Genomic DNA, 25,193 nt, shown 5'->3' with positions numbered 1-25,193 from the left:
AGGGCCAGGGAGGGCCACCCGGAGATGAGAAGCAGCGCGGGGGTGCCGCGTGACTCCCTTCTGTACTAAACCAGGAATTTGCATCATGCGGTGGCTGGACTGTAGAAAGCCCTGGATTTTACTACAGTCACTTCCCTCCTTTGCCTGGCTTGAGCTCTCCTCCTCTCCCTGTTCCCAGGTACAGAGGATGGACATGGACAACCAGCTTCTAGAGAGTTCTCAGGCCGAGGCAGCTTCTCCTCACCGGCCTGCTGGGCATCAGGGTCGTTGCTGCCAGTGGCCCAAGTCTTAGATGCGCAGGTGGGCTGGTGCGGGGCGGGTGGTCGGGATCGCAGCTCCCTCCAGCTCTCTAGGGAGAAATGCTCCCTTCCTTGGGCCCTTCACCCCCTAGTCTTGCTCCTTCCCCTCCGGAGCAAGACCTCAGGGGATCCTGGTAGCCCTCCCTGAGAGAGGCCCAGAACTCTAGCTAGGCAAGTCCTCGCTCCCTGCATGGGTGTGATCCTGGGGTCCCACATCAGGGCTTCCCACAGGGAACCTGCTTCTCCCTCTGCCTGTGTCTCTGCCTCTCTCACTCTGTTTCTCTCATGAATAAATAAATAAGACCTTAAAAAAAGAAAGAAAGAAAATTTAGGGGTAGGGACACCTTATGGTCTGCTGAGTCAGAGTCTCCTGTTTATAGATGGAAACAGTGAGGTCCAGAGAGGTCGCATGACTAGGTCAAGGACACACAGCTGCAGAAGGCCAGGGCCAATCCAGGCCTCCATTTGCTTCCCAGCTCCGTTTGCTGCATCACACAGCATCCTCCGAAGTTCACATGCTCCGGACAGCACGGACTCCAGCACGTTTTCTGAGCAACTTACTTCACGTCTCTTATCTCTAAAGCGGGATAATTATAGTGCCCACCTCAGGGGGTTGGGACAGGGTTCAGATGAGTGAATGCACGAAAAAGCCTTGGAACTGAGCCTGGCACCAGCCCTAGTCAAGGATTTGCTCCTGGTTCTGTCTGGGTAGAAGTGTAGCGGGCAGGTCAGAACCTTCAGGAAGAAGAAAATTCATTCTAGAGCTCCCTGCCCCCTAACCTGCCCTGTATTGTCAGTGTGGACGACTGCAGGGCGTTGGGGGATTTGCCTTGGGCTCAGGGTTAGTCTCTCATTGCTGTTGTTTGCTTTAAAAGGAGGAAGAGAGGAAGAAACCCTCAAGCCCTGGCCCCTGGAGATGTAGCTGGGAGGTGGCATGGTTTTCCCCTTCCGGGAGGAGCAGGTGCCTGGGGCCTGCAGTGTTGGTGGTTGTGCCACTACTTTGTTTTTTTGTGCCATTACTTTCTTTCCACCCCAGGGTGTGCACAGCAGTGCATTCATCACCTGCTGCTGTTGTGGCCGAAACCGAGACCGCGGTAAGAATGGCAGGGGAGGGGACAGGAGAAGGCGGGTGCCGACAACACTCCAGGATTCAACATGGGTGTGTCCGGGTTGGTCTCCACAGTCAGGAGTGAGAAAGGGGACCTGACCTCAGTAGACCTCAGTCAGACCTGTGAGCTTGCTTTGGTAAATAGGTGATTTCTGTCTTTAGGTTTTAACAGCTTTGGAAACTCATTGGTTCCGTACTTTTGAACTTTATTCATTTGGGTTCGATTCAGTTCCTCCTTGATTCCTCCTAAGTCTCCTTGGAAAAACCCGAGTCTCGTCTCAGCTGAGCTCAAAGCCAAAGGATGACCATGGAAGGTTCCATAAGCGCTCCAGGCCTCGATGTCCCTCCCGCCAAACTAGAGGGCCAGGCAGCAGTACCTAAGGTGACTTCTGACCCTGGCTTCTCGGGAGGCCACATTTCCTTCAGTTAACTGCCGGCAGGGCACCGTCCTCTCTGGGGAACTGTCTCTGAGGGGGCGGGCCAGGCGCAGAGAGAGAGGGTCTGCTGGGGGCAGGGGGACCCCTGGGGTGGCGGTCCCTCTGCAGCCTGCCTGTGTGTCTTTCCTCCTTGCCTGGCTACCTGAGGCCTGGCTGAGGCCGCCGTTCGGCCTGACCCTCTTGGCGGTTGCCTGGAGAGGGGCTGGAGGAAGGGGCTGCCACCTGCCCGGCCTCCCCTCCTTCCAAGGAGGGGACCTGGGCACAAGGAGTATCAGCCACGAAGGAAGGTGTCAGGGAGCTGAGGATGAGTGTGAAGACAGGTGACATGGAGATAGGAGGGCGACACCACCTCCGGCGCCAGGAGGGGCTCTGAGGGAGGATAGAGCAGGAGCTGATAACGCCGTGCACAGCCTCTAGGAGCTCTCGGGGCGGACTGCTGCTCTCAAGGTGCATGTCTGCCCAGGAACGGGGCTGTGGACCCCACAAGGGGCTTGATGGAGGAACTGGCGGGCCCTAGCTCCTGCAGGGTCACTGTGGTAGAGGAACCCCTCCCCACCAACCCCAATCTTCTTCATGGCTCTTGTCGGCCCCATGGAGTCTGGCTTGCAATGTCCTGATTCTCCTTCTGGGTTTCTGCTTAGAGAGTGGAGGCGATTGTCTCCTGTGGGGTCAAGTCAACCCTAGGAGCCTGGAGACCACCTTGCTGCCGGGTGCCTGGGGAGGGAGGCCCTGCCCAGTAGCCTCAGCCCCATGGGGGGGGCGGGGGGGCTGGATGACGACTCAGTGGGGAGCAGCAGGAGGCGGGGGAGGAGGCAGGAGAGTGGAAAGCATGGATTGGCATGGATGATGCAGGCCCAGGGGCTGGGCGCCCTGGCGTCCTGGGAAGCATGGCCAAGCTGGTGATGATGTTGAGAAGCGGGAGGGAGAGTCTGGGAGAGCCTGGAACCAGAGGGAGGCCAGGCTAGGGGCAAGCTGACCCCAGAGGGGAGGAGCCCGGGGATTCGAAGAGAAGGGATGAGGGAGGAGCAGAGGGGGAGGAGCAAGGAGCTCAGGGGCTGCAGAGGAGACAGGTCTCTGGGGTCTCTAGCCCCCCGCTGGCCAGGAAGCCCTCTCTCTGCTCTGGCTGCACTAAAGCCTGGAGGTGGGGGGAGGGCAGAGAAGTTAGTGGCCTCCAGCGGCCTCCCTACCCCTTTCAGGGTCCCTCCCCCACTAGCCCAGAGGTCCCTTCCTCCCAGCCCGGGGGAGTTCTCATGTCTCCTTCCGTACCTGCTTCCAGCCCGGCTCCCGACTTCATTTCCGAACCTGTTTGGAAATAAAGCAAGCGTCCACAGCCAGGGCCTGGCCGGCCAGGGTGGGGTGGGCCTGGGGCCGGCCACCTGGTGGGGATCGGGACGAGGGGTTCCCTCCTCTCTCATGTTTCCGGGACCGCCCAACGGACCCAGGCTAGCTGATCTGAACTTGGCGTTCTTTCGGGCTGACTTAGAAGAGACCCCAGAGGGGCGGGGACCAGAGAGAGAAGTGAGGGCTTGGGACGGGGTGCGGGTTGTCTGGGGAGGTTGGGGTGAGAACACTAAAGGGAGGGCATGGGGGTGGGGTACTTGAGGGGGGAAGACATGGAGGACAGCAACGGGGAGGGGGTGCTGGGAGGGTTTAGGATGATGTGTGGATGATAGTATGCAAATTATGTGCAAAGCATTATGCAAAGCAGCACCTATTAGTGAAGACGTGTAGGGAGACATGGATCCACAGGGTAGCACTGAGGACCCAGGGGTCCAGCCGAGACCACCTGCTTGGCCCAGAATCTCTTGCCAGGCCCTGACAGTCGGTGGGTGAGCCTTCATCTTAGAGGGGAAGGACACTGCCAGGGCCGTCCTGTCTGCCGTAGACTGAACCCCCTGGTAAAGGGGCAAGATCTGGAGCCCATTTCAGGACCACTGTGCTGCTGGCTGTCTGCCAAGCTTCTTGAAACCACCCTGCTGTGGGCCCCTCGGAGGGCCCCATCGCGTGGTCCACATGAGACCTTCAGACCTCAGCAACTCTCTGAGCAGGAGCTGGGCCTTCTGTACCTGGGGTCTCGGCGGGGATGGGCCTTCCTCCCTCCTCCTCCTCCCTCTCACCCGCCCAGCAGCTCTGAGCCCTCCTGCCCAGCGCTGCCCTCTGGCTGGAGCCCCCCTGCAGAGCACAATGCTCCATATGTCCTCTGTGCTCCCGGAGGAACTGCCCGTGATCTGAACCTGACCTCCCCATGCGCCAGGGTTGGGGGCAGCTCAAGCGTTACCCCTTAGCTTGGCATGAGCACCGGCTGGGGGACTTTCAGGTAACCTGATTGGCCTGTGGTCTTAATGGGCTGGGCCACGTTCCCCAACATATCTGTCCTGGTGTATCCCTGCAGGGACACCCCTCAATGGGCTGTGCACACATCCTTAAGGACACTAGGGAAATGCCCAGTGCCCAGAATCCAGGGCCCTTAGAAGCTTCTGGAAGGTTCATCATGGCACTCAGCTTGCCTTGTTCTGTGGTCACCTTTTCCTGAAACGCTGCCCTGGAGAACCACTACCCTAGCATGTTTCTCTCTCTCTCCTTTCCTGGTGTGGGCTAAGGCCTTCACCTCGGGGGACCTGGACCCAAGAGGGCCACTTTCGGTGACCCGACTAAGGCTGCATAGCACGTCAGGAAGAGCGCCGTGACTTGTCCCCAGGCTCACACTGCCTTTAACCTCAGCTGGGCTCTGTAGGCTCAGGAGCCTGGAAGACCTTGCCTGGGGCCCTGCCCTGGGTGGGGAGGGGCCCTGCTGGTCCCCTCATCCCCTGGTGGCCCTGGCGGCCCCCACCTTGCTCCTTGAGCCGGATGATCTCCGTGTCGGAGCCAAAACTGTTCCAAGCGGTGCAGTTGTAGATGGTCTGGAAGTCGGCCCGCACGATGTTGCTGATGCTCAGGGTGGAGATGACCCCCTCTTCGGTGCTGACCGTCTCCACCGTGTAGCGCCCCGACGTCCCCGACTCCAGCACATTCTCCTTCCAGGACCAGGCCTGTCCGAGATGTGCAGAGTTAGGAGCAGACCCTCCCACCAGGGCTGCCGTTCCAGGGCCGGTGCCGCCGGGCTCACACCCGGGCATGTGTGCACACGGCACATGCACACATAACATACCACACTGCACATGTGTGTGAACACAGTACACACAAACACACGTCACTACACGCGTACACACACCGCACCAACACACACACGCACACACTCATACCCATGTACGCACACACGAAGGAGGTGGGGCCACCCCAGAGGGCATTTCCATCGACGGGAGGCCTCATGTGGCTCTGCCCTGGGACATTTTCCGGGCGAACAGGGAACTCCGTGCCAGCGATCGGAGCCCTTCCCTTGGCTGGCCTTTTGCTGCCCTGGCAGGTGGAGTCACTGAGCCTAGTTTTGTTACGCTGCTCATTTGGACAAAGATATGTTCCAAGACTTGTATCTGTGACCATCTTAACCTGTCTTAGCTGGCAGCTTAATTTTTCTCGGAGCCGTTTCACAATTCTCAGTGTGTAAGCCCCTGGCACATACGCCCTGGCTCGCAGTGTTTGTGAGAATGCGGCAATCAGCGCAGGTAAATGCTTGGAGGTCACGGGTGAGGCGCCGGTGCTTTCTCAGACTTGGCACTGGGGACATTCTAGACTGGATCATTCCTGGTGGGGGGACTGCGGCGGGGGAGGGGGGCTGTCCCGTGCATCGTAGGACGTTTAGCAGCATCCCTGGCCCCACCCACTCAATGCTGGTGGCAGCCCTCCAGTTGTGATAACCTAAACCATCTCCAGACAATGCCAAGTGTCCCCTGGGGGCGAAAGTCTTCTGGGTTGAGAACCGCTGGCCAAGCATGGATCTCTATGAAGAGAAGGATGGTGTGCATATGCTCAAGAGGCAGTGGATTCTTCTGCGATGGGCATGGGTTACAGGTATAACTTAAAAAAAAATTAAAGGGCAAAGGGAACGGGAGAGGAGGCATAGGTATTAGTTCTCTATATGACTTCTTGCAGTTGGTATTTGGATTTTTTTCAGACTGTGAGTGAGCCGAATGCCTGAGAAAGTGTGTAACACGAGTAATGCCCTAACAGTATCGGAGTTTACAGGACAATAGCCATAGCATTTACAGCTTCAGCGGCCCAGGCCCCGGCATGCACAGGCCCCTGTTGCTCAGTGTGCGCTCCCTACGCCCTCCCTGGCACCACCGCAAAGGCTCTGCGGAGTTGACCCCGGGGAAGTCTTCTATCAGAACCCTTCTAGGCATCAGGAACTACTAAAACTAGCATCTGACTCCTGCTAATGCTAGAAGTGCTCACCCTTCTCTGTTTCTGTGCCTGGGTTTCCCCTGGTTTCAGATGGACTTGGGTGCAGACTCTGGCTTTTACAAATGCAAATTCCTGGCTGGGCCAGAACTCTTCAGGTTGCCTTAGGGCACCTCGGGGATGACTTTTGCAGAAGGGAGGGCAAACAGAATACTTTTGGTGGGGTGGGGGTGAGGGGAGAACCTTGGTAAGTGGGGCAGGGCTCTCCATGGGCATTAGGGCTGTGAGGGCCAATAGAGGACGATGACTCTGGGGGGCAAACAGAGGGGATTGCCGACCACACACCACACACTCTGTTTAAGATTTTGCCAAACACTGGCCTTGACCCCGGGAAAGGGAAGCAATCACTTGTCATTCCTTTCTGCTCCCCTCGCCTGTGTGGCCCTCTGCTCCTAGGCCGCAGAATCTGGCCGGAAGCATTATGTTGGGGGCACAGCTGGACAGCAGAGCAGAGTTAAGACATTTACAGACCAACCCCGGGAGCACATCGTCTTCACGATGCCTTTCCTACAGCTTTGCCCCCGGAGGACAGGAAGCTCAGAAGTGAGCTTGGGCTTGGTCCCAAGCTGCGGGCTGTGCTGGCGGTGCCCCCGGCCTCCCCTCCCGGCCCCAAAGCACTCACGATTCGGTCGGGGGGCGGCGTGCTCCGGATGAAGCACTTGATCTGGCCCTTCTCCCCGTGGAGGGCGTGCTGGGTCTGGGTGCTGGAGATAATGGGGGGTCCTGTTGGGGAGATAGCATCACATCAGGGATTCAGGAAAGGCGGGCCCCGGGCTGGAACCTCTCCATCAAGGCAGTGGTTCCGCAAACATTTACTGGAGGCCGGTATGTGCAAGGTAACGTGCAAGGCAGGGGACTCAGAGATAAATTAAGTGTTCAGTCATAAACCTCTCAAGGGATGGCGAGTCAGAAAGCCCAGGGGACATAAATAACCATCATAAAATGTGAGTGTCGGGACCGGGGAGCAGGACAGAGGAAGTGCTAACGGACTTCGGAGGAGAGAGAATAATTCAGCCGGGTGGATGGGGGAAAGCTTTATGAAGCAGGTGGGAAACCTAAAAAGGGAGTAAGGGAAGTGTGGGAGACAGAGGGACCTAAGCAATGTTACCTCTCTAACTAGTATCCCCTCGGCCTCCGGCGGAGTCCCATTCGAGCCAGTCTCCCCCGTGTCCAGGAGAGGGCGCGCTTGCCTAACGAACCGGGGAGGAGGGGCCCTAACGCTGCTGCTTCTCCACCCAGGGAGGGGGTCACCCAGGGTAGGGGGGTGCACTGGGCATGGACACAGCCTTCATCGCACATGTCTTAGGAGATCCCGCAGGTCACGGACTTGCCTGCCTCCACATTGTACCCAGACGGTCCAGGTGTCGTGACCATGGCTGCAAAGCTGTCCTGCACCTGACCATGATCCCATCCAGGGTGTGTGTGTGTGTGTGTGTGTGTGTGTGTGTGTGTGTGTGAGAGAGAGAGAGAGAGAGATGGGGAAGCGAGAGAAAAACATGGTTATGGATGTTCTCCAGGAGCACCTGTCTCATCCACCTCGTCCCACAGCCTAGAGAGCTACAGGGAGCCTGACATCCAGAAGCCCCCCAAAGTCCAGAAGAGTGCTTCCCGTCCGGTTCTCCCTTTCATCTAACCTAGGTCCTTCCCACGCAATGCCCACCTGGCACAGAGAGGAGGAGGGAGGAGAGGTGGACTCAGCTGTTGGCTCAGCCAACTTCCTGGCTGGACTGGGTGCCTGAAGCAAGGGGTGTGGAGATGGAGACCTTCGAGGCCCCTCCCAATCCCTGAGGGTCTTGGGCGGGAGGAGGGAAAACACAGGAGAAAAAGCTGGAGCAAGGGATGGGGAGGAGAGGCAAAATTATGCGGGGGAACAAAACAAAAATTGCTGCAAACATAATTGCTGTTTATTAGCCACCTTAATTAAAACAGATTTGCATTTCTATGAGTAGCTCTCTGCCAAGGGTGGGTGGGGCGTACTGGGAGACTTTCAGGTGACTGTCAGTTGCATTTAAGACGGCTGACAGCTCGGAGCTGGTGCGGCTGATGGGGGGACCCTTCAGGTAAGGGCTTCCACCCGAGGCGGCGCCCAGCGTGGGCCCAGCGAGTCTCTCTCTCACATATTCTTGGTCCAAGAATCGTTTGGCCCAAAGGCAGGAGGGCTTGATGTTTTAGGCACTCGGAGGGCACTTTGTTTTGCTGCCGGCTGAAAGGGATGATACCGGCACACCCTTCCCTTTCCCCCCTCACTTCCCAGGAGCTAGGGATTCTCTGGGGGGCTTCTCGGGTGATTGGACAAATGCATAAGCATTTAAGGGCATCTTAGAAGAAAAGCCAAATCAGAATAAAGGTGGAGCTGGCCAAAGCACAGGGTAGTATGGTTCATCTCCCCCTTCCTGCAGACCACGGGTCGGAGCCAAACCAGCGATGAGGACCTGTGCCAGTTTACTCCCCAAAAGGCAAGGGGCCGCTGTCGCCCACCAGCTGGGGTGTGTTGTGGGGAGAGGCCCATCTCATTGTGGATCCTTTCATAATGTCCGGTCCTGTCAGCCCAGTCCAGGCCCCTTCCCATAGATCTTCCCTCCACGTGTTCTCTAGAAAATTCCTCTTCTTGCTAGCTCTTGCTCCTCGGCATTAATCCATCCCCCTGCATCAGGGCGAGATGACCCCAGTTCAGCAGAAACACACACACCGGCTCCTTGCTTCACTCCAAGAGAAACGCTTCGGGCGTTTCTCTTCCTTGTGCCCTAGGGGAGCCTGTGCCCGGAGGATTGGAGGCAGAGGAGGGGGATTTAAACACCATCCTTGAGGAAGGGGGTGCAGATCCAACCCTGCGTGGCCGCCAGGGCCCAGGCTGGGGTGTCCCTTCCAGGAGAACTGTCCTTCTGAGGTCTGCATTCCCTCCTGGAGAGACCACGTTAAATCCCTGCTGGGAAATGCCTGAACGTCTAAAGTGACAATGGAATGTCAGTACCTCCTTTGTCTGCCTTGTTTTCCCCTAAAATGGGGATGTTCCTTTAAAAGCTTCAGGCTTGGGGGCCCCTGGAGACCACGCGTGAGTCTGGGGGTCCCCAGCCCCGCCCCCAGAGCAGACAGCGGGGAGGCCACCGCTCTCACCAGGGCCTGGCGCCTGGGCCCAGTGTCAGACACCAGAGCAGCAGGAAAAGGCTGCAGCCTGCGTTGCCATGGATATACGGAGGCGCGATCAGATGATGTTATTTTTAGCCTTGCAGTGCCAATTTATTGGTGGCGTCCTGGGGACACAAGGGGGAAAGCACAAGACTCCTGACTCAGGAGGGGAGTCTGCCCAGGACAGGTGGCCTGCAGGTGCCCCCGGAGTCCGAGTACACTCACCCTCCCTCTGGGGCTGCCAGACTCTGGGGGAGGAGAGGAAAAGAAATAGGTGGAGGGGGGCTGGCTGATGGGGAAGCCAGAGGGGGGCTGCCAAGGAGGCACCAAGCTGGCTTTAGTTCCCTAGCAAAGGGGGAGAAGAGACGAGGCTGCCTGTGGGCAGCTTCCCAGGTCCAGATGAAGCCAGGAGGGCAGATTTCTAGAACACAGCTCAGCAACCTCCCTCAGGGCCCTGATCTGGGGCCAGCACCCAGGGCCTTACAAATGTGAGTCTGGGGCTCGGGTCCTGCTGGGGCTCAGAGCCTCGGGGTTTTGACCAGAGGCCGACTCGGTGGGACCAGGGCCCCAGAAGAGGGAACCCCAAAATCCAGGGGAGTGAGGATGTTTGGAAAGACCAGAGGGACTTGGCCTGAGCTTTTCTCGCTCTTTCCAACCAGCAGCTCTGTTTGCCCAGCACGGCCCGAGTGCGTCGTAGCATGGCAGGGACATCAGATTTCCATCCTGGTGCCCCAGCCTTCTTGGGGTCTGACCCAGCTTCTCCGAGACCGTCTACATGCCATCATCCGGGCCCATCTGACACTCTGTCCCCTAAAGGACTCATCTGACCGTCATCTGTGCTCTTGGAGAGATCATTCCTGCTGTAATGGTTTTATGGTAGGTGATAAGACACGTTCTCTGCCCTCAAAAGGACCCCCCTGAATGCTTGGTCTTGTGGAAATTGTGACAGGTCTCTCTGACTGAGCAGCTGTCACACAATGGGACGGGGCCAACCAGGAGTCCCAGAGATACTCCCTTAAATTCCCTCCAGGCCTACAGTCAAGGTCAGAGGGTAGATAAGGGATAGTTGGCTGCCTAGGGATCCTCTGACCCTTTCCTCTTGGGAACTCTCAAGGCTGGAGCCCTTTAGCAGAGAAGGAGGAGGGTGACCCAAGTAGCGAGGTCCTTCCTCACCTCAGAGCTGGGCTTTGACACAGACTCCAAGAGGTGGACAGAACTACTGGATGGACCCAGGTGGGAGGTGGAAGCAAGGCCCAGGACCATGGACAGTCCCTTTGAGGCCAGACCCAGGACCGAGGTGCCTCGGGCCCACTCTGCTCCCTCCCAGCCTCTCCGCATGAGTAGGGGGCTTACCATTGACTGTCAGGGTCACCTCTCGCTCCCCGGCTCCCACCCGGGGCACCACGGCTCGGCACACGTACTTCCCAGCATCTTCCTGGCGGACGGTTTTGAGGGTCAGGGTCTTTTCGTTGCTCAGCACCTGCGAGAATTGCAGAGGATCAGACACGGAGAGCAGAGCTGGGCTCTGTCTCCCAGAACCGGGAGGGCTGAGAGGCAGGCCTGCGCTAAGTGACGCGGGCTTCAGCACGTCAGTAAGGACCAGGGCTGGGGTCGGAGGCCGTGTGCCCAGTGAGCTGTTGGGGGGGGTCTGCAGCTACACACCAGCTGGCAGCCCTAAGGGCCCGGCCCCGGGGGAGAGGGGTGTGTGGAAGGAGGCGGGTTCCCCCTGGCTGGGGCCCGGAGCCTGTCTCACGCAGGCAGGGCTGCCCACCAGCCCGAACCAGGCTGGCCCCACTGAACTTGTTGGAGACCGCCTGCATCTGTCTTTTCTGAGTCATTTTCAGGATCTTTTTGGGACAGAGTTTGGGGTGATCCAAAGACTTTGGCATTAGCTAGCCCTGAGTTCGAAACCCGACTTTGGCGGTGACTACCTGTGTGGCCCTGGGCCGATACTGATCTGCTCTGATGCTCTTGCCTTATTTCTACGATGGGGCGGTCCCGCTCATAGGGTGGTGTCATGTCTGGCACATAGTAGGCCACACAGAGGTCTGTCCTGCCTTGACCTCCCTCCTCGAGGGTCTTGCTCATCCTCCTGAGGGGAAGGATGTCTGCTAAACTTACACACACTAAAAAACACATATATTTTAAAAGAGGAACACAGGAAGGCCACGGAGCTTAACTCGAAATTGGAAGGATAACTTGACTATTTGGGGAAAGTAGAAATGCCTTTCTAGAGACTTTTTACTCCCTGCATATAGGTGACCACCTGTTCTTCTTCTTCTTCTTTTTTTTTAAGATTTTATTTATTTATTCATGAGAGACTCAGAGAGAGAGGCAGAGACCCAGGCAGAGGGAGAAGCAGGCTCCTTGTGGGGGGCCTGATGTGGGACTTGATCCCGGGACCCTGGGGTCACGCCCTGAGCCAAAGGCAGAGGCTCACCCCCTGAGCCACCCAGGCACCCCGACCACCTGTTCTTCTTATACGGTTTGTGATAGGGCAAAACTGCAATGCTTGAATGTGTTTAGGACTGAGGGGGTATCTGGGGTTCCCTCTCCTCTTTCTGGGGTCCTTCCCCCTTCAGCTTATCCTGGAGGCCGATGCCCCCAGTTGAAGAGTGAGGGGGGCCCCAGCAGGCCGCTCCCATGGTCTGAAGCCCCTGTGGGGTCTGCGTTGAGCACTTACCACGCCCGAGCCCCGCTTCATCCAGACGATGGTCAGGGATGGGTTGCCTGTCCAGGCACAGCTGAAGACAGCATCGGAACCCAGATCCACGAGCAGGGATTGGGGCTCTGTGGTCATCCTGGGCCCAACTGTGAGAGCAGGAAGGGGAGACAGGGCTCTTGGTGGGCTGGGAGCTCTTGGAGAGGGGTCGGGGAGAAGGAAAGACCCCTGCCCCCAGCCTGGTCTCCCTCGGGCCCGCCCACGGGCAGCAGTAGCCCTAGCCAAAAGGGCTCCGGCCCCAGTTTTGCTGGGACCGCCCCCAGGGCTCTCCCATTTCCATACCTATGTCCTGGTTCCAGGAAGCCCCCGCCCCAGCCCAGCAGAGAGGACTCCCTCCTGCCCCTCAAATCCTGGGTGTTGGGATCTTAGTGTGTCTGCCTTCAGGTCAATGGCCCACCTCCTCCAGGCTTCAGCTTTGTGACCTGGGGTCGAGTTACCCTGTGCCCCTGGCCTCCCCGAGCCCCCCCACCCCAGTCCTCCAGGGGGCTCTGAGATAAGGCCTGGAGGAAGCCCTGCCTCTCCCCATGCTCTCCCCTCGCCTCCACGCCCCTGGGTTATCTGCTAAGTGTCTGTGAGCATCTTCTCCGCCCTCCCCGCGCCTGTAACCAGAGCACCTGCCAACCAAGGCTCGGTCCCCAGAGTGGGTGCCAAGGTGGAATTTCAGGCAGAGTGACAGGAGGGCGTGCAGACAGCTGCTTAGCTGCTCTCCAGGAGCAGAAGAATGTGAAAACCAGGGTCAGGAGGCCCAGATTTGTCCCCCAAAAAGGGGAGTCACAGCACTTTCTATTGAGGCCGCTGGGAGCGTGGGGAGGGCTCAGGCAGAAAGTGCTTCTAAAAATGTAACCCGCAGCAGATGAGCTGATGCTCATTGCTTGAACGTATCCAACCGGCTGGTCAGTGATGGGTTGGTTCACCGGGGAGGGGGTGTGGTCCCTGCCGGCCGCCAGAGGGAGGTGTCCTCGGGTCCCTACTGGGAGGCTGCGGGGTGTTCTGGGCTCCGGAATCACTTGAACCTGGCCTCCGTTTTCTTTCTGCCACGTACTCAGTGAGTGACCTTGGGCCTCCATCCCCTCATTTGAGGGATGGGTATAACAATTCCTGCCTCCCTGGGTTACACCAGGGTCGGGGTAAGCCGGAGACCCCCCACGAAGGAGCTGGTCTTGAAGCTGGCAGCACTGTGAGCTTGTGAGGCATTGCCCTGTTGTGTGCAATAGCCCAGCAGGTGTCTTGTGCCCCGAGCATGGCACAGACACCCCAGGGCGATGCGCCCCGACGGCTGCACTCACAGTAGACATCCACCGTGCGGCTGATATTGGTGCTGCCCAGGGCGTTGGTCACCTCGCAGGAGACAGGCTCCGAGAAGTACGTGTAGTCCACGGCGGTGCGATAGACCTCTCCAGATGCTTCCTTGATGATCTGGCCCCGCTTGGCCCACCTGTAACACAGACCCCCCGCGCGCACGTGAGGCTGTGGACCAGAGGGTGCTTCTGCCTGGGAGCTGGGTACCCCCATCCCACAGGAAAGCGAGGCATTGTGGCATGGGTGGCACAGGGCAGCCCCCCCAGGGGTCCCTCAGTGCCGGGGGGGGGGGGTGCATCACCACAGAGGGTAACTTCCAGGACTAGGGGAACAGTCAGTGCTGGAGGCAGTGGGCTTTGGTCCGTGGGCCACCAGGCAAGGCAGTTCGTGGCACTGGACAAGCAGGTGATCCTGGAGAGAGAGGGTGGGCTACTCGGAAGGTCCGCCCATCTGACTGGCTGGGAAATGACTAACGCATCGTCGTCCCTGGACACTCAGCCATCCTGCCCTGGGCTCTGCTGAGGGCCCTGTCTATCGGGATCCACGCTGGAAGAGAAGGAGGCCGACCGAGGCCTAACGGCATGCACCCACATATGCGTGCATATCCACGTGCACGCACACACACACGTATAGGCGCGCACATGTATACAGAAACCTAACTTCAGACAAGGTGGGAAGTTGTGGGAGGGTCTCAGCCAGGGGGTCCCGATGGCCCTTCCTCTCACTGGGCCTGTCCTGACTTCTGCCCCCAGGGTGGGTCCCTTCATGGTGCCCTCTCTCGCCTCCCAGGGATGGCATTTGCTCTTTTTGCTCTTTTTTCCTGCCCATCCAGGCTTCACTTCTCAGAGGCTTCAGCTTCATCAGTCCCGGTTTGGTCAGAGAGGCCAGAAGACGGCCGTGCGGACATCTCTCATCCACCAATGGGTACCCCGAGAGGGGAGAGACTGAAGGGCCCTGGGCTCGCCCGGGTCTTGGTCCTGGGGCGGTGATCACTGCACTGGACCAGTGACTGGGTCACTGCTATCTATGAGGCAGTGCTGGAGCCCCCAGGGACACGCGTGTGCGTGCGTGTGTGTGCGTGTGCGCCGTATGTGTGCAGGGGTGGGGCCTTTCCTTACAGGTCCCCAGGGAGAGAGTTAACAACTTCCCCCTGTTTAACCTCATTGTGGACAACACTTGCTTTTTAAATTATGAAACTTCCAACCAGACTCCTCCTATTCCAAGCCTATTTTGGGGCATTTGTGCTTAGTGTCACCCCTTGACCATGACACCCGGGGAACCGCAGCTTCCCTGCTGCCGCTGCCTTCGCCTCCCCTGCCTCTCCTTCCTGGAGCCTTCGCTGGTACCGCAGAGGACCATCTCCTGCCTTCCCTCCCCGGGCTTCACGCTCAGGCCGGACCGTCCAGCCCTGAGAGACGGCCGAGTCTTGGCATCACATGGAGAGCCCGGGCTGGCACCATGCAGTTATTATCGTGAGTTAATATCACATAATTATTAAGAACATGATTAATAATAACAATTATAGTTTTTTTTTTTTTTTTTTTTTTTTTAACAATTATAGTTTAACAACAGAGCAAACCATAGCTCCCTGAGAGCTTAAGGAGCTTCCCAACAAACCATTATGAGTTATTCATGAATCATTTCAATTTCTAACTTTAATTTAATGACCAGACTTAACTGTCAGGCGTAGCCCCTGCCTGAGGCAGATGAATTCAGTCCCAGACACACGGTTGGGGATCTGCGTCCAGCCTCTGCTCCTTCCGCCCTGGGGTCAGGTGGTGGGAGGCTGGGGTGTGGGCTGCAGGGGGCAGGACCTCGAGGAGGGTGGGCTGAGCCCCTTCTTGCTCCCAGGCCTGCTCCTGGCTCGGGGTAGGGAGGCTAGGGAGACGGGGCGAGCTGGGTCTCATGGGGCGTCCTCTTTTGTTCTGAGCTCCCGGAGAAGGTGGGGCCTCCTCCTCTTCTCTGGGCCCTTCCTGGTATAGGCCACTGAGGATGGAGCTCCGTTGGCTCCCCGCTGAGGACTTCAGGACAGTGGCTGGGGAGCCCACGGATGGCTTTGGTCCCCGGCAGGGAGGCACTGTCTGAGCCTGGCCCATTGGCAGTGGTTGCCCCTGGCCCCCCAGGCCCGTCCTTAGAGGTGGAATGGTGCGCAAGAGGAATTCCTCTCCTCCGGGTGGGCAGGAGCTGGCTGTGGGGGCTGGGCCCTCTGGTACCTCATGGGGCCAGGCCTTTGTGGGACATCCCAAAGGTCCCGGCTCTTATCTTGCTCAGCCTTTTTCGTCCCTTTCTTTATATTCTGCTCCCACACCAATAAAACCCTCTGCAGGGACCCCTTCCAGAAGCTCAGACGGCTCCTCCAAGCCGTGGGCCATGGGGTCAAGGGTGACCTGGAGCAAGGCCAAAGTGTCAGCCCTTCCCTCTCCTCTCCCTTCTCCGGCCTGGCTTTTGCCTCCTCCTGCTTCTAGCTGGACCCTGCGAGGCGCCCTCCCCCCAGCTCTGCCTCCCTCCGCACCTCGCCTCCCCCAGCCCCATCTGAAAAGGAGTCAGATTAAGCTTTTCCTAATCAATGTCTAATTTGGCGGGAGCAAATGTAAGAGGATTAATTATTTATATCACAGAATCAAGAGGCCTGGCTGTCACAGCTGACAGGCTGTCCTTAAACAGCCCAGTTTCACACTGGACGCTGGTCCCACCCGGGACTTTTGGATGGGGGGGGGCTGGGGGTGCAGGGGAGCCTCTGAGGACAGTGGGGAGAAGCAGATGGGGAGAGACCCGCTTCCCAGTCCCCCGGGACTGGGTCTGCCTGCTCCCGGGCCTGGGGTCGGGGGTGGGGGCAGCTGAAGGGACAGGTGGGTCGCCCGCACCTGCTCCTGCGCCCACCCGGGGCCTCTTTCTGGGTGCTGGGGTGGAGGAAGCAGGTCTCTAATTTCTGAGATCACAGCCTGGTGGTGGCACAGGAGGAAGCAATCAAGACGAATATGAAAGTAAAGAAACACAGGTCCCTGCAATCCTGTCAAAGTCAGTTGGGAAAAATCAATGTACTTATGTGAGGAGATTTGTTTAAAGCTTTTGCTCTCAGAGCCCAACACCACATCTAGAACCACGGGGGGGGAGGGGGGGGCTGCTGGCTCACTGAGCCCTCCCTCAGAGGCAGGGTGGCGAGGGTGGTCGCAGGGGCCAGCCACCTCTTCTCTCCAGTACCCCTCCCCTCCTTTCTCTCCCAGATTTTCCTCGTGGCCATAAGGGCCCCCCCACCCCCTCCCCACAAAGTCTCTGGAGTCCCGAAGGGAGTGTGCTCCATGCTGAAGTGCTTCAGGGCCTTCAGCTAATCAGAGGGCCGAGAGGGGAGGGGTGAGCAACAAGAGTGAACACCTGCAGGGGGGCGTGCCCCTCCCCTGCACCCCAACGCTGTCCCTCTGTAACCAGGGGCTGACCTGGGACCCCCGGGGAGATGCAGGGGCAGGGTGGAGGGGGAGGGAAACTTGCATGCTCTGTGCTTGTGTGTTTATTTATTAACTTTTAGTTAAAAAAAAGCCTCTGAAATTATAGAAAAATTGCAAGAATAGGCCAATTAACTAATGCCATACTCCCTTTACCTAGATTCATTAGTTCTTAATATACTGTCACATTTCTTTTTTTTAAGATTTTATTTATTTATTTGAGAAAGAGAGAGAGATTGAGCAGTGGGGAGGGGCAGAGAGGGAGAAGCAGACTCCCCGACTGAGCCACCCAGGCCCCCCTATTGTCACATTTCCTTATGATGACCTCTCCATAAGGAGATTTGAACCTCATCATCACCATCATCACTGGTGTTTTGCTATTAGAGGGTGGTGCCTCTAGAAGGCAGGCCCAGGGGCACCTGGGTGGCTCAGCGGTTGAGCGTCTGCCTTCTGCTCAGCATGTGATGGGGGTCCTGGGATCGAGTCCGGCATCGGGCTCCCCAGAGGGACCCTGCTTCTCCCTCTGCCTGTGTCTCTGCCTCTCTCTCTGTGTCTCTCATGGGCAAATAAATAAATAAATAAATAAATAAATAAATGGCAGGACCAGCAGCCTGGCTGCTTGGGCCATTAGCTCACCGTCCTGGTCAGAAGGCAAGGGTGGGGTGGGGGACATTGCTGGGTCCCAGAGCATGGCCCTGCCCTCTGCCCAGCCCTCCCATAACCAGGCCCTCAGATGACCTGAAGCCTGGCAGTGAAGAGAAATCAAAGTTGTACCCTCTGGTCTCGGGTCCAGGAGGCATTCCTAGGGCGACTGTGAGGGTGACTGTGGGGTGCGTCTGCTTGGGGGCCTGTGGGCGTCCAGGGCTCCCAGGGAAACGGGCATTCGAGGTATCTCTGGGCATGTGAGGCCCAGTGTTTAGGGACCGTAAGCAGATCTCTGGAGAGGAGCGCAGGCATCGCAGGTGCAGGGCAGAAGCCCAGAGAAAGCGATTCTCTCTGGGTGGTTGTTTTGCATCTTTAGTCACTTCCAGACGGACGCCAGATCCCAGCCAAATCAGAGCTGCCCCCGGGACCCAAGGGCCACAGCGCCGTGCCCCTGCAGCAATCTTTCTCCTGCCTCCAGCCCGGGGAACGGTCACACTGGACAGGACAGATGGGTTTCCATCCTCTTTTCAAACAGCCTCGAGGATAAAGACCCCGCGCCTTTCCTGGGTGTTGCTTCCAGCCTGCCGGTGTGGTTCAATCATCTGCACCGCAGGGAGCTCCTCCTGCCGTCCAACCTGCATCTCTGGCTGCCTCTTTCTTTGGCCCATTTCCTCTCAGTGCGCCCTCTGGGCTGCGCTGCCTCTTGCCGTCCCGTCCTCCACCCCCACTGGCCGGCTGATGGTCTGGTCTGGGACCATTAGCCTCCCTGGCACCGGCGATGCTGCGGCCTAATAACCCATCTCGATGGCAGAGGCGACGCCCTGGACTCCAACCATCAAGTCTGGCTGGTGCGGAAGGACCGGCGTGTCAGGGCCCCGGGACTTGCACGAGGCCTAGGAGGCGGGTCTGCCCGTGAGCACCGCCCAGGACACCATCTCTTGAGATCTTGTGCGGCCAAAGGTGCCGGAGGAGCCAGGCCACGTTAGGAGCGGCCCCGCGCTGAGCTCCACGCTGAGCCTGGACGTGGCTACACAAGAAAAGCCCCTTGCCTTCGAGAAGCTCCATCAACACGGAAAGACAAGCGTGTAAAAGTGGTGCTTTTATCAGTGTTGTGAGCAAGAGATGCGCCGGGGCCGTGGGTAGGGATGATCCTAGGCACCTGCTGACCAGGGCCATCTGTCCCAGAAATTCCCCCCTACACAGGTGAACGGTTTGGTGAGCACGTGGCTCACGGCTAGAACCTACGTTCTGATCTTCCTGCTTCTCCTGCTTTTTCTCTCTCTTTTGTCCCCCGAGCCTCTCTGCCTCTTTTCAGCAAGAAGGGATAAACGGTGTCTCTGAACAGAGGCTATACCTACTGCTTCCACGGGAAGGGGGCACCACGGGCGTGAAGGAAAGGGACAAGTTGGCCTGGCCAAGGACGGATGGGTGTGTGGGGGCAGGAGGATCCTGGGCACCCGCCGTGGACTAGTCCGTGTGCTGCGTGCCCAGGACCACAGCTGACACCCCATGTGATAGGCGGGAGTGGCGGGGGGGGGGTGGTGTGTCCAGCAGCCAGGCTGTGCCTCGCCAGCGGGTCGCTCACCTGTACTGGGTGACAGCTGGGTTGGCCTTCGCAGAGCAGTGGAACGTGACCACGTTGTCCTCCAGCACCGGCTGCGGTTCCACCGACAGATTGACAAGTGGGGGGTCTGCAGAGAGAAGAGATTCCTTTGCAGACTGGGGAGCCGTGTCCATGGTTTTGGGAAAGAAATGGGGCAGGAAGGTCCCCTGGGTGACATGGGGGAGGTGAAGGCAGAGATTCTATCACCAGGGCTGCTGAGAGCAGCACCACCCGGAGGCCCCCAGAAAGTTGGGGCCTCAGCAGCGGGCGCCCTTGCTCCCTGGAGGTGCCTGCTTTGCTGCCCTGGTGGTGGGGTCAGGGCTCACCCCTGTGGGTCCAAGACCAGGAGGCAGGACTTCCCGGGCCCCCCGCTGCCCACCTGCCAGCCTGTAGAGAGCATAGGACGCTTCAGACAAGAGGGCTGGGCAGAGGGGTGCAGGGTGCGTGGGGCAGCGGGGACACTGAACCCCCTTTAAACACACATTTTTTTGTCTGAAATATCTGTTTCATATCTGCTTGTGTAACGGTTCTGGTGCATCTGTTAACTTGAACGTGGCGTTTACACCCCTTCATCAGTCTGATTGTCTCTGCTGCGCCCTGACTGGTGTCACCCAGCCCTCGGCCCCCCAGGCTGGGGGCGTCTTCCCCCCCTCAATAGGATGAGAAGCCCGGCTCTGAAGTGCTAAACGGTAGGTAGGAGGTGGAGGAGACAGGAGGGGGGGGAAGAGGGGGAGGGGGGAGAGAATGAGGAGGGGGAGGAGAGGGAAAGGGGAGGGAAAGAGAGAGGGAGGGGGAGAGAAGGGGGAGGGGGAGGAGAGGGAGGGAGGGAGACAGAGAAGGGGAGGAGGGAAGAGAGGGGGACCGGAGACAGAGACAGAGACAGAAGGATGGGAGCAGGCGGAGGACACCTACGTGGAAGAGGGGCGGAGGATGAGAGACACAGAGAGACTGAGAAATGCAGAGGAAGAGAAAGAAGCGGAGAGAAGCAGGAGCAGAGAGCTGGAGAGGGACACAGGGAGATGGACATAGACGCAGAAACACACAGACAGAACGTGACAGGGCGTAGGGGACAGAGGCCAGGCGGGAGGGAGGACGAGAGAAGAGACACGGGGGGAGAGACGTGGAGAGCTAGGAGGGTGGGTGGGAGGCCAGCGCCCCTCTACCCCCGTCAGGGTGTGCGGGGCTGGCGGTCTGACCCGGGGCTGAGCCACGAGGCAGCTGGTCCCCACCCCCAGCCAGGGTCCTGGGCTGCTCTCTGGGCCGGTCCTCACCCGGGATCACAGCAAACTGCAGGACTTTCTAGGGGGTCCGTCCAAACCATTTTCAGCAAAAGAGGAAGCCAGTTTCTCGGAGACCATGGAGACAAATGCTGACCTCTCCGGGGAGCATGCGAAGGGCACCACCGGGGAGCAGGACCCCTCCTGCCCGGCCAGAGTCTCTGAGACCCTCAGAGAGTCACATGCACAGCGTCCCCGCGGTGAACTCAGTCCAGCCCACCAGGAGTTGGGATCCTTGGCCCACTCGGCTCCTCTCTGCCCCGCTGGTGCTCAAGCTGGGTCATGCCCCCCGCACAGTGCCAGGGCCCAGGGATGGGGTCAGGGAGGGGGCCCATGGGGCTGCGCCCCTATCTGCACACAGCTTGAAAGACATGGGGGAGAGAATTCTGGTTCCCGGGCAGCAGGTAGCTGACTGTTCTGAGGACCCTGATCTCCCCACATGCGCCCCCAGTGCCAGATGCCGACCACGATCCTGAGAGCATCTGCTACGGCAGCAGTGGAGAATTTTCATGGAGAATTATAAGGGAAGTGACAGGTATTGCAATGATCTCAGCCTTTGTTTTTAAAGCGTGATTCAAGCAGTGATGAGCATGGCAAGGAGCGGCCACGAGAGCTCTCCTGCCACCTCCCAGGAAACCTAAGACGCCCAGAACCCTGTAGCTTCTCCCCAGCTCCTGCCCATCAGCTGCCCCTACCCCGGCTGCCCCTCCCCCCCGCTGAGGGTCACCAGCTTCCAGGGCCAGTACTGTCAGGAGTCCCAGCCCTCTTTTCTCTGCAGGGCCAGCTGCCTAACCTGGGCATCTGAGGGACCCTAGGGCTCTGACGGCACCACCCCTAGAGATGTGGAGACCCAGGGAGGAGCTTGCATCTTGCTGCGTTGGAGAAGCATGTCCCAAGGCATGGGGATTTGGTGAGTGCCATCTGGAGCCAAACGCATGGCTGGCTCATGTCCTCCCATCATGAAATTCAGTACTGAGAGGCGGACTGGAGTCCCTCAATCCAACTCTTGTTCAAGGTGGTGATGGTGCCAGTTGGAGAGAATCTAGACTCCACCTGCCCCAGAGCGTGGGGGTGTAGCCCCAGGAGGCCTCACCCCACCTGGGTGTCCTTCATTGAATAATGAGTCTTGGGGAGCAGGGTGATGGAGCATATACCTGTTGGGGGACCCTTCCTGCTGCCCGCTCCCCTTCTCCATGGTCTGCCCACCATTCTGAGTTCATCCTGTGCGTGCCCCTCTCCTACAGCTTCCTTACCTCGCAAAATCCTTGGTACCCCACCTTTCTTGAAGGGCCCCAAGAGAATGGGTCCCTGGGAGGCTTGTACACCTGCCGGTCTCATCTGTACCTCCACCCCGGACCCCGAGGTGCCCGTGTCCCTCTGTCCACCCCCCTCCTCTGCATGAGCAGGATATGAATTTTCAGGAGTCTACCAAGCTCCTGGGGTATAAATAGTTTATGTCACATCCAACTATTAGACATGATTTTAATCCCACTTGTGATGTCGGCTGCATAGCTTGCAGGAGGGCAGCTTTGATGTAGCTGGTGGAACTGAGATCATATTGAACAGATGTTACAGCTGAGAGTCTGTTAGTGTTTCCATCAGCAACCTGCGTGTGTGTGTGTGCGTGCGTGTGTGTTCGGGGGGAGGTATTACATCGAGGAGGGGTGGAAGAGAGAGAAACTCCATGACTCAGTGATTTTATAGCACATTCATTTGAAACTTGGCAGCTGGATGCAGCGTCCAGATGTAGCAAGACTTTGGGGGTGTTAAGCTTTCTCTCCCATTACTCAATCTGGGGGCTTTGTCTTCCGTTGGGTAACATATAAAGACCAAGGGAAACAAACAACAAATGCGCTTTTGCTGAGTTTGGATGCTTCTTGGTTGACTGAGAAAATGAGCAGGTTTGCAAAGGCAGCTCCGATCCGGCCCGTGGTGTCCACAGTAAACAGTTGGACGCTTATTGAATGAACGAATGGATAAACGGAGGAGGAAGGAGTCGGGGGGCAGTGGGGGGCAGAGTGTGTGCTTTGACTTGGCAGGCACATGCAAACACCTTCCGGAGAGGAGACAAGGGCGGGAGAGGGCTCCCCTGTCAGGGCTGAGAGCGCTCACCTTGTGCCAGGTCCTGTGCTAGAAACGCGGCCCCCGGCCCTCGCCCCCTGCCCTGACGGTTTAATGTAATTCTCGCAGCCAGCATATGAAGGAAGCACTGTCATTTCCACAGATGGGGGAACCGAGGCACAGAGGTTAATTCCGAGCCGGAATTCCAACCAGGAGGAATGCAGTGGCCTTAACCACCTCCCTGTCCTGTCTCAGATGGGGCAGGCCGGGGTGACAGGCCCCCGGGGACTGAGCCTCTCTGTGGTCTCCTTCCTGATGCCTCCCTCCTCGTGTCCTTGGGAGGAGAGCCAGCCGGGGCGCAGGGACCTGGCAAGGCTGGAGTCCTCCTCTGAGGTGCACTCTCATCTGTGTGCCCTGGTGAATTGATCATCTCATTAGAGTGCATTAGAGGAGCGCCTTTTAATAGTCGGTGGGCCGTTGTTAGGATGAGGACTTTCTCGTTGACAGGAGAGCTTCTCCCGGTGTGATGGATAACGGTCTGGAGGGGAGCGTGGCTGCTGCGGGGTCTCCCCTGCCGGGGCCCAGGCTGCTGCTGCTGCTGCTGCTGCTGCGGCGCTTCTTTTGTGCAGGGGATTCCTAGCTGGTGTCTGGTGTCGGCCTCCTGCCCAGATTGGGGATCGGCGGGGGCGCTGGCAGTGGGAGGCTTGGATGTCTTATGTACCCACCCCCCCAGTCATTCCTCCCCGATTTGGCTTGTGTTTGGAGACAACTCTGCTCACGGTCAGTCGAAGGGCAAGAAGAAACTCCAGACATCATTTGGTCAAAGGACCAGGAACTGGCATCCCTGGAGTAAAGTGACAAGCCTGGGCTTGCACAGCCCATGGGTGGTGGAGCCTTTTTGGGTGCTGGACCGCTTGATCCCCAGAGCATCTCGCTTCCTCTCCGGAGCTGGGCCTGCAGATGCTGCTCCGAAGAAGTGAGCGGGTGTGGACAGCCAGGCAGAGGGGTCCCCCTCAGGGCCGCCCTGTATTCACAGGGCCCTCAGGTGAGCGCCTCCCTCCCATCACCCTGGTCCTCAGTCTGCAAGAACCTGCTGTTCTCAGTCTCCTTAAATGAGGAACAGAAGAAGAAGCCTCCAGTTGGTGGCGATGAGGGAGTAGGAGTTACTAGCCGGTGACGATGGTAAAGATGCAGCCTTCTCCCAAGAACTCGGCTGCTGTGTCGGGGTGTCTAGAGCCCATCTCAGGGTTACAGCGGTGCCTTCTGCCTTCTGGAATTGAAGTGGTAGCTGCCAGGATTGTAGTTAGAGTAGGGACTTCTGCTCGCTAGGCTCCCGAGATGGGCCCTGGAAACGCCAGGACAGCCCCTCGGACTCCAGCTCCCTGCAGAACCTCGTGGAAGGAACGCAGAGCCCGGAAGCCTTGCGTGAGCCAGGCTGGTGGGCAGCGTTTGCAAATAAATTTGATTTAAAAATGAATAGAATAAGAAGAAGGAAATGAATGCCAGCCTTCAGCTCTAGCCTGCCACCCCAGCAGCCCCCAGCCCGTGGTGGCATCATGCTCCCCGGCAGGAACGGGATTTAAGAGGACAGTCCACTTTTGGGTGCTGATACTTCAGACCTGAGCTAGTCCAGTACTGGGAGCAAGGCCACACTAGACCACCTTTTGGAGCACTTTTTTTTCGTTCTTTGGGGCTGACAAGCACTTCAAGGAGATTTTAGGAGGCTGTTAGGAATCTTTTTAGGTGACTTCTGGAATATGATGCTGGTGGAGCTTTAATGCGTCGTGGCTGTTGACATTGACTGTGGGAACTGACACCTGCTGAGGGCCCGCTGTGCACGGGGGTAGGAGAGGGCTTACCAGTGTGGACTCTGGAAAGCTCCGCTGTCTTATATTGGACAGTTATGTGGACTTGGGCAAGCTGGCTGGCCTTTGCGTGCCTCAGTTTCCCCACATAGGGAGTGCCTGTATACCTACGCAAATGGTTGTGGTGAAGCTGAAATAATCCGTGGCAGGTATGGGCTGACTGTGTGACTACACTCCTTCCCCTTCTTCTCTCCATGAACCCTCCCACGAGAGGTGCCCCCCTCCCCAGGTATCTACCCTCTGTAGGGCATGCGCCCCCCAAACCTCCGGAGCCCTGAGCACCCTGCTGCCCCCAGTATCTCTGCTCTGGCTTTCTCTCCGGGGTGGGGGTGTGCCGTGGGACCACACTGGCCAGGGACTGACTCTATTTATCGAGGTGGAAGATGTACGGGATACAAGTTTGGAAATGTGGCTTGAACGTGTCATCGTCCAAAGATCCTCATGTTGTTGCTTCTTGTGGCAGTAAGAAGGACCAGACCTTTGGGTGCCCATAAACCCAACCTGGCCGGTCCAGGGAGCTGTCGGACCCATTTCCTGTCTTCAGACACCTCGCAGGGAGGGAGCATGAGGAAGCTGTGGTGTGGCTCTACCGAGCTGGTGGTCCGGGACTGGCTTTTTCCGCCCAAGCCGGGCTCCAGCAGGGAGGGCCAGGGGGTTCCTCTTGCCCTGGGCTGGCCAGGCTGGGCGGGCGAGTTAGTACTCACGCTGGATGTCGATGGTGACCGACGTCTCCTTCCCTCCGGGGATGGCTTTGTTGGTGGCTCGGCACACGATACTCTGGCCATTTTCCACATCGCCAGGGGAGATGAAGAGGGTGCTCACGATGCTCTCACGCTTGCCATCTCGAAGCAGGGTCTGGGGGAGCAGGGAGAGAAGGCCCCATGTCACTTGGCTGGGACAAGACGGGGTTTGGGGAAGACATGCCCCAGCCTCCCAAGAAGAAGCCCTCAGCTCAGGACACCCAGGGATGCAA

General features: G+C 58.2%; 1 protein-coding gene and 1 long non-coding RNA gene across 7 annotated transcripts in view; one reads left to right on the top strand and one right to left on the bottom strand.

Annotated features, from left to right (window-relative positions):
* Positions 1-25,193, bottom strand: part of KIRREL3 (kirre like nephrin family adhesion molecule 3) — a 542,768-nt gene that overhangs the window by 7,617 nt on the left and 509,958 nt on the right. For 4 of the 6 annotated variants that reach the window (XM_049109770.1, XM_049109768.1, XM_049109771.1 and 1 more), the window contains 8 exons: positions 24,925-25,075; positions 19,000-19,105; positions 13,317-13,465; positions 11,992-12,119; positions 10,662-10,788; positions 6,805-6,905; positions 4,675-4,873; positions 3,111-3,146 (listed from right to left, as the gene is read on the bottom strand). In XM_049109770.1, the coding sequence (XP_048965727.1) occupies positions 3,111-3,146; positions 4,675-4,873; positions 6,805-6,905; positions 10,662-10,788; positions 11,992-12,119; positions 13,317-13,465; positions 19,000-19,105; positions 24,925-25,075 (997 nt within the window). The remainder of the gene's footprint in view (positions 1-3,110; positions 3,147-4,674; positions 4,874-6,804; positions 6,906-10,661; positions 10,789-11,991; positions 12,120-13,316; positions 13,466-18,999; positions 19,106-24,924; positions 25,076-25,193) is intronic. The other 2 variants (XM_049109769.1, XM_049109772.1) reach the window with 1 other exon arrangement.
* LOC118354895 (uncharacterized) lies at positions 886-14,532 on the top strand. Its single transcript, XR_004816285.2, has 3 exons — positions 886-1,393; positions 9,971-10,184; positions 14,162-14,532. It is a non-coding gene; the product is annotated as an uncharacterized LOC118354895 (long non-coding RNA).

This window comes from Canis lupus, chromosome 5 (assembly GCF_003254725.2).
Source record: "Canis lupus dingo isolate Sandy chromosome 5, ASM325472v2, whole genome shotgun sequence".
NCBI lineage: Eukaryota > Metazoa > Chordata > Mammalia > Carnivora > Canidae > Canis > Canis lupus.
The sequence above is the reverse complement of the archived record's forward strand: the minus strand, read 5'-3'. Positions and strand labels throughout refer to the sequence as shown.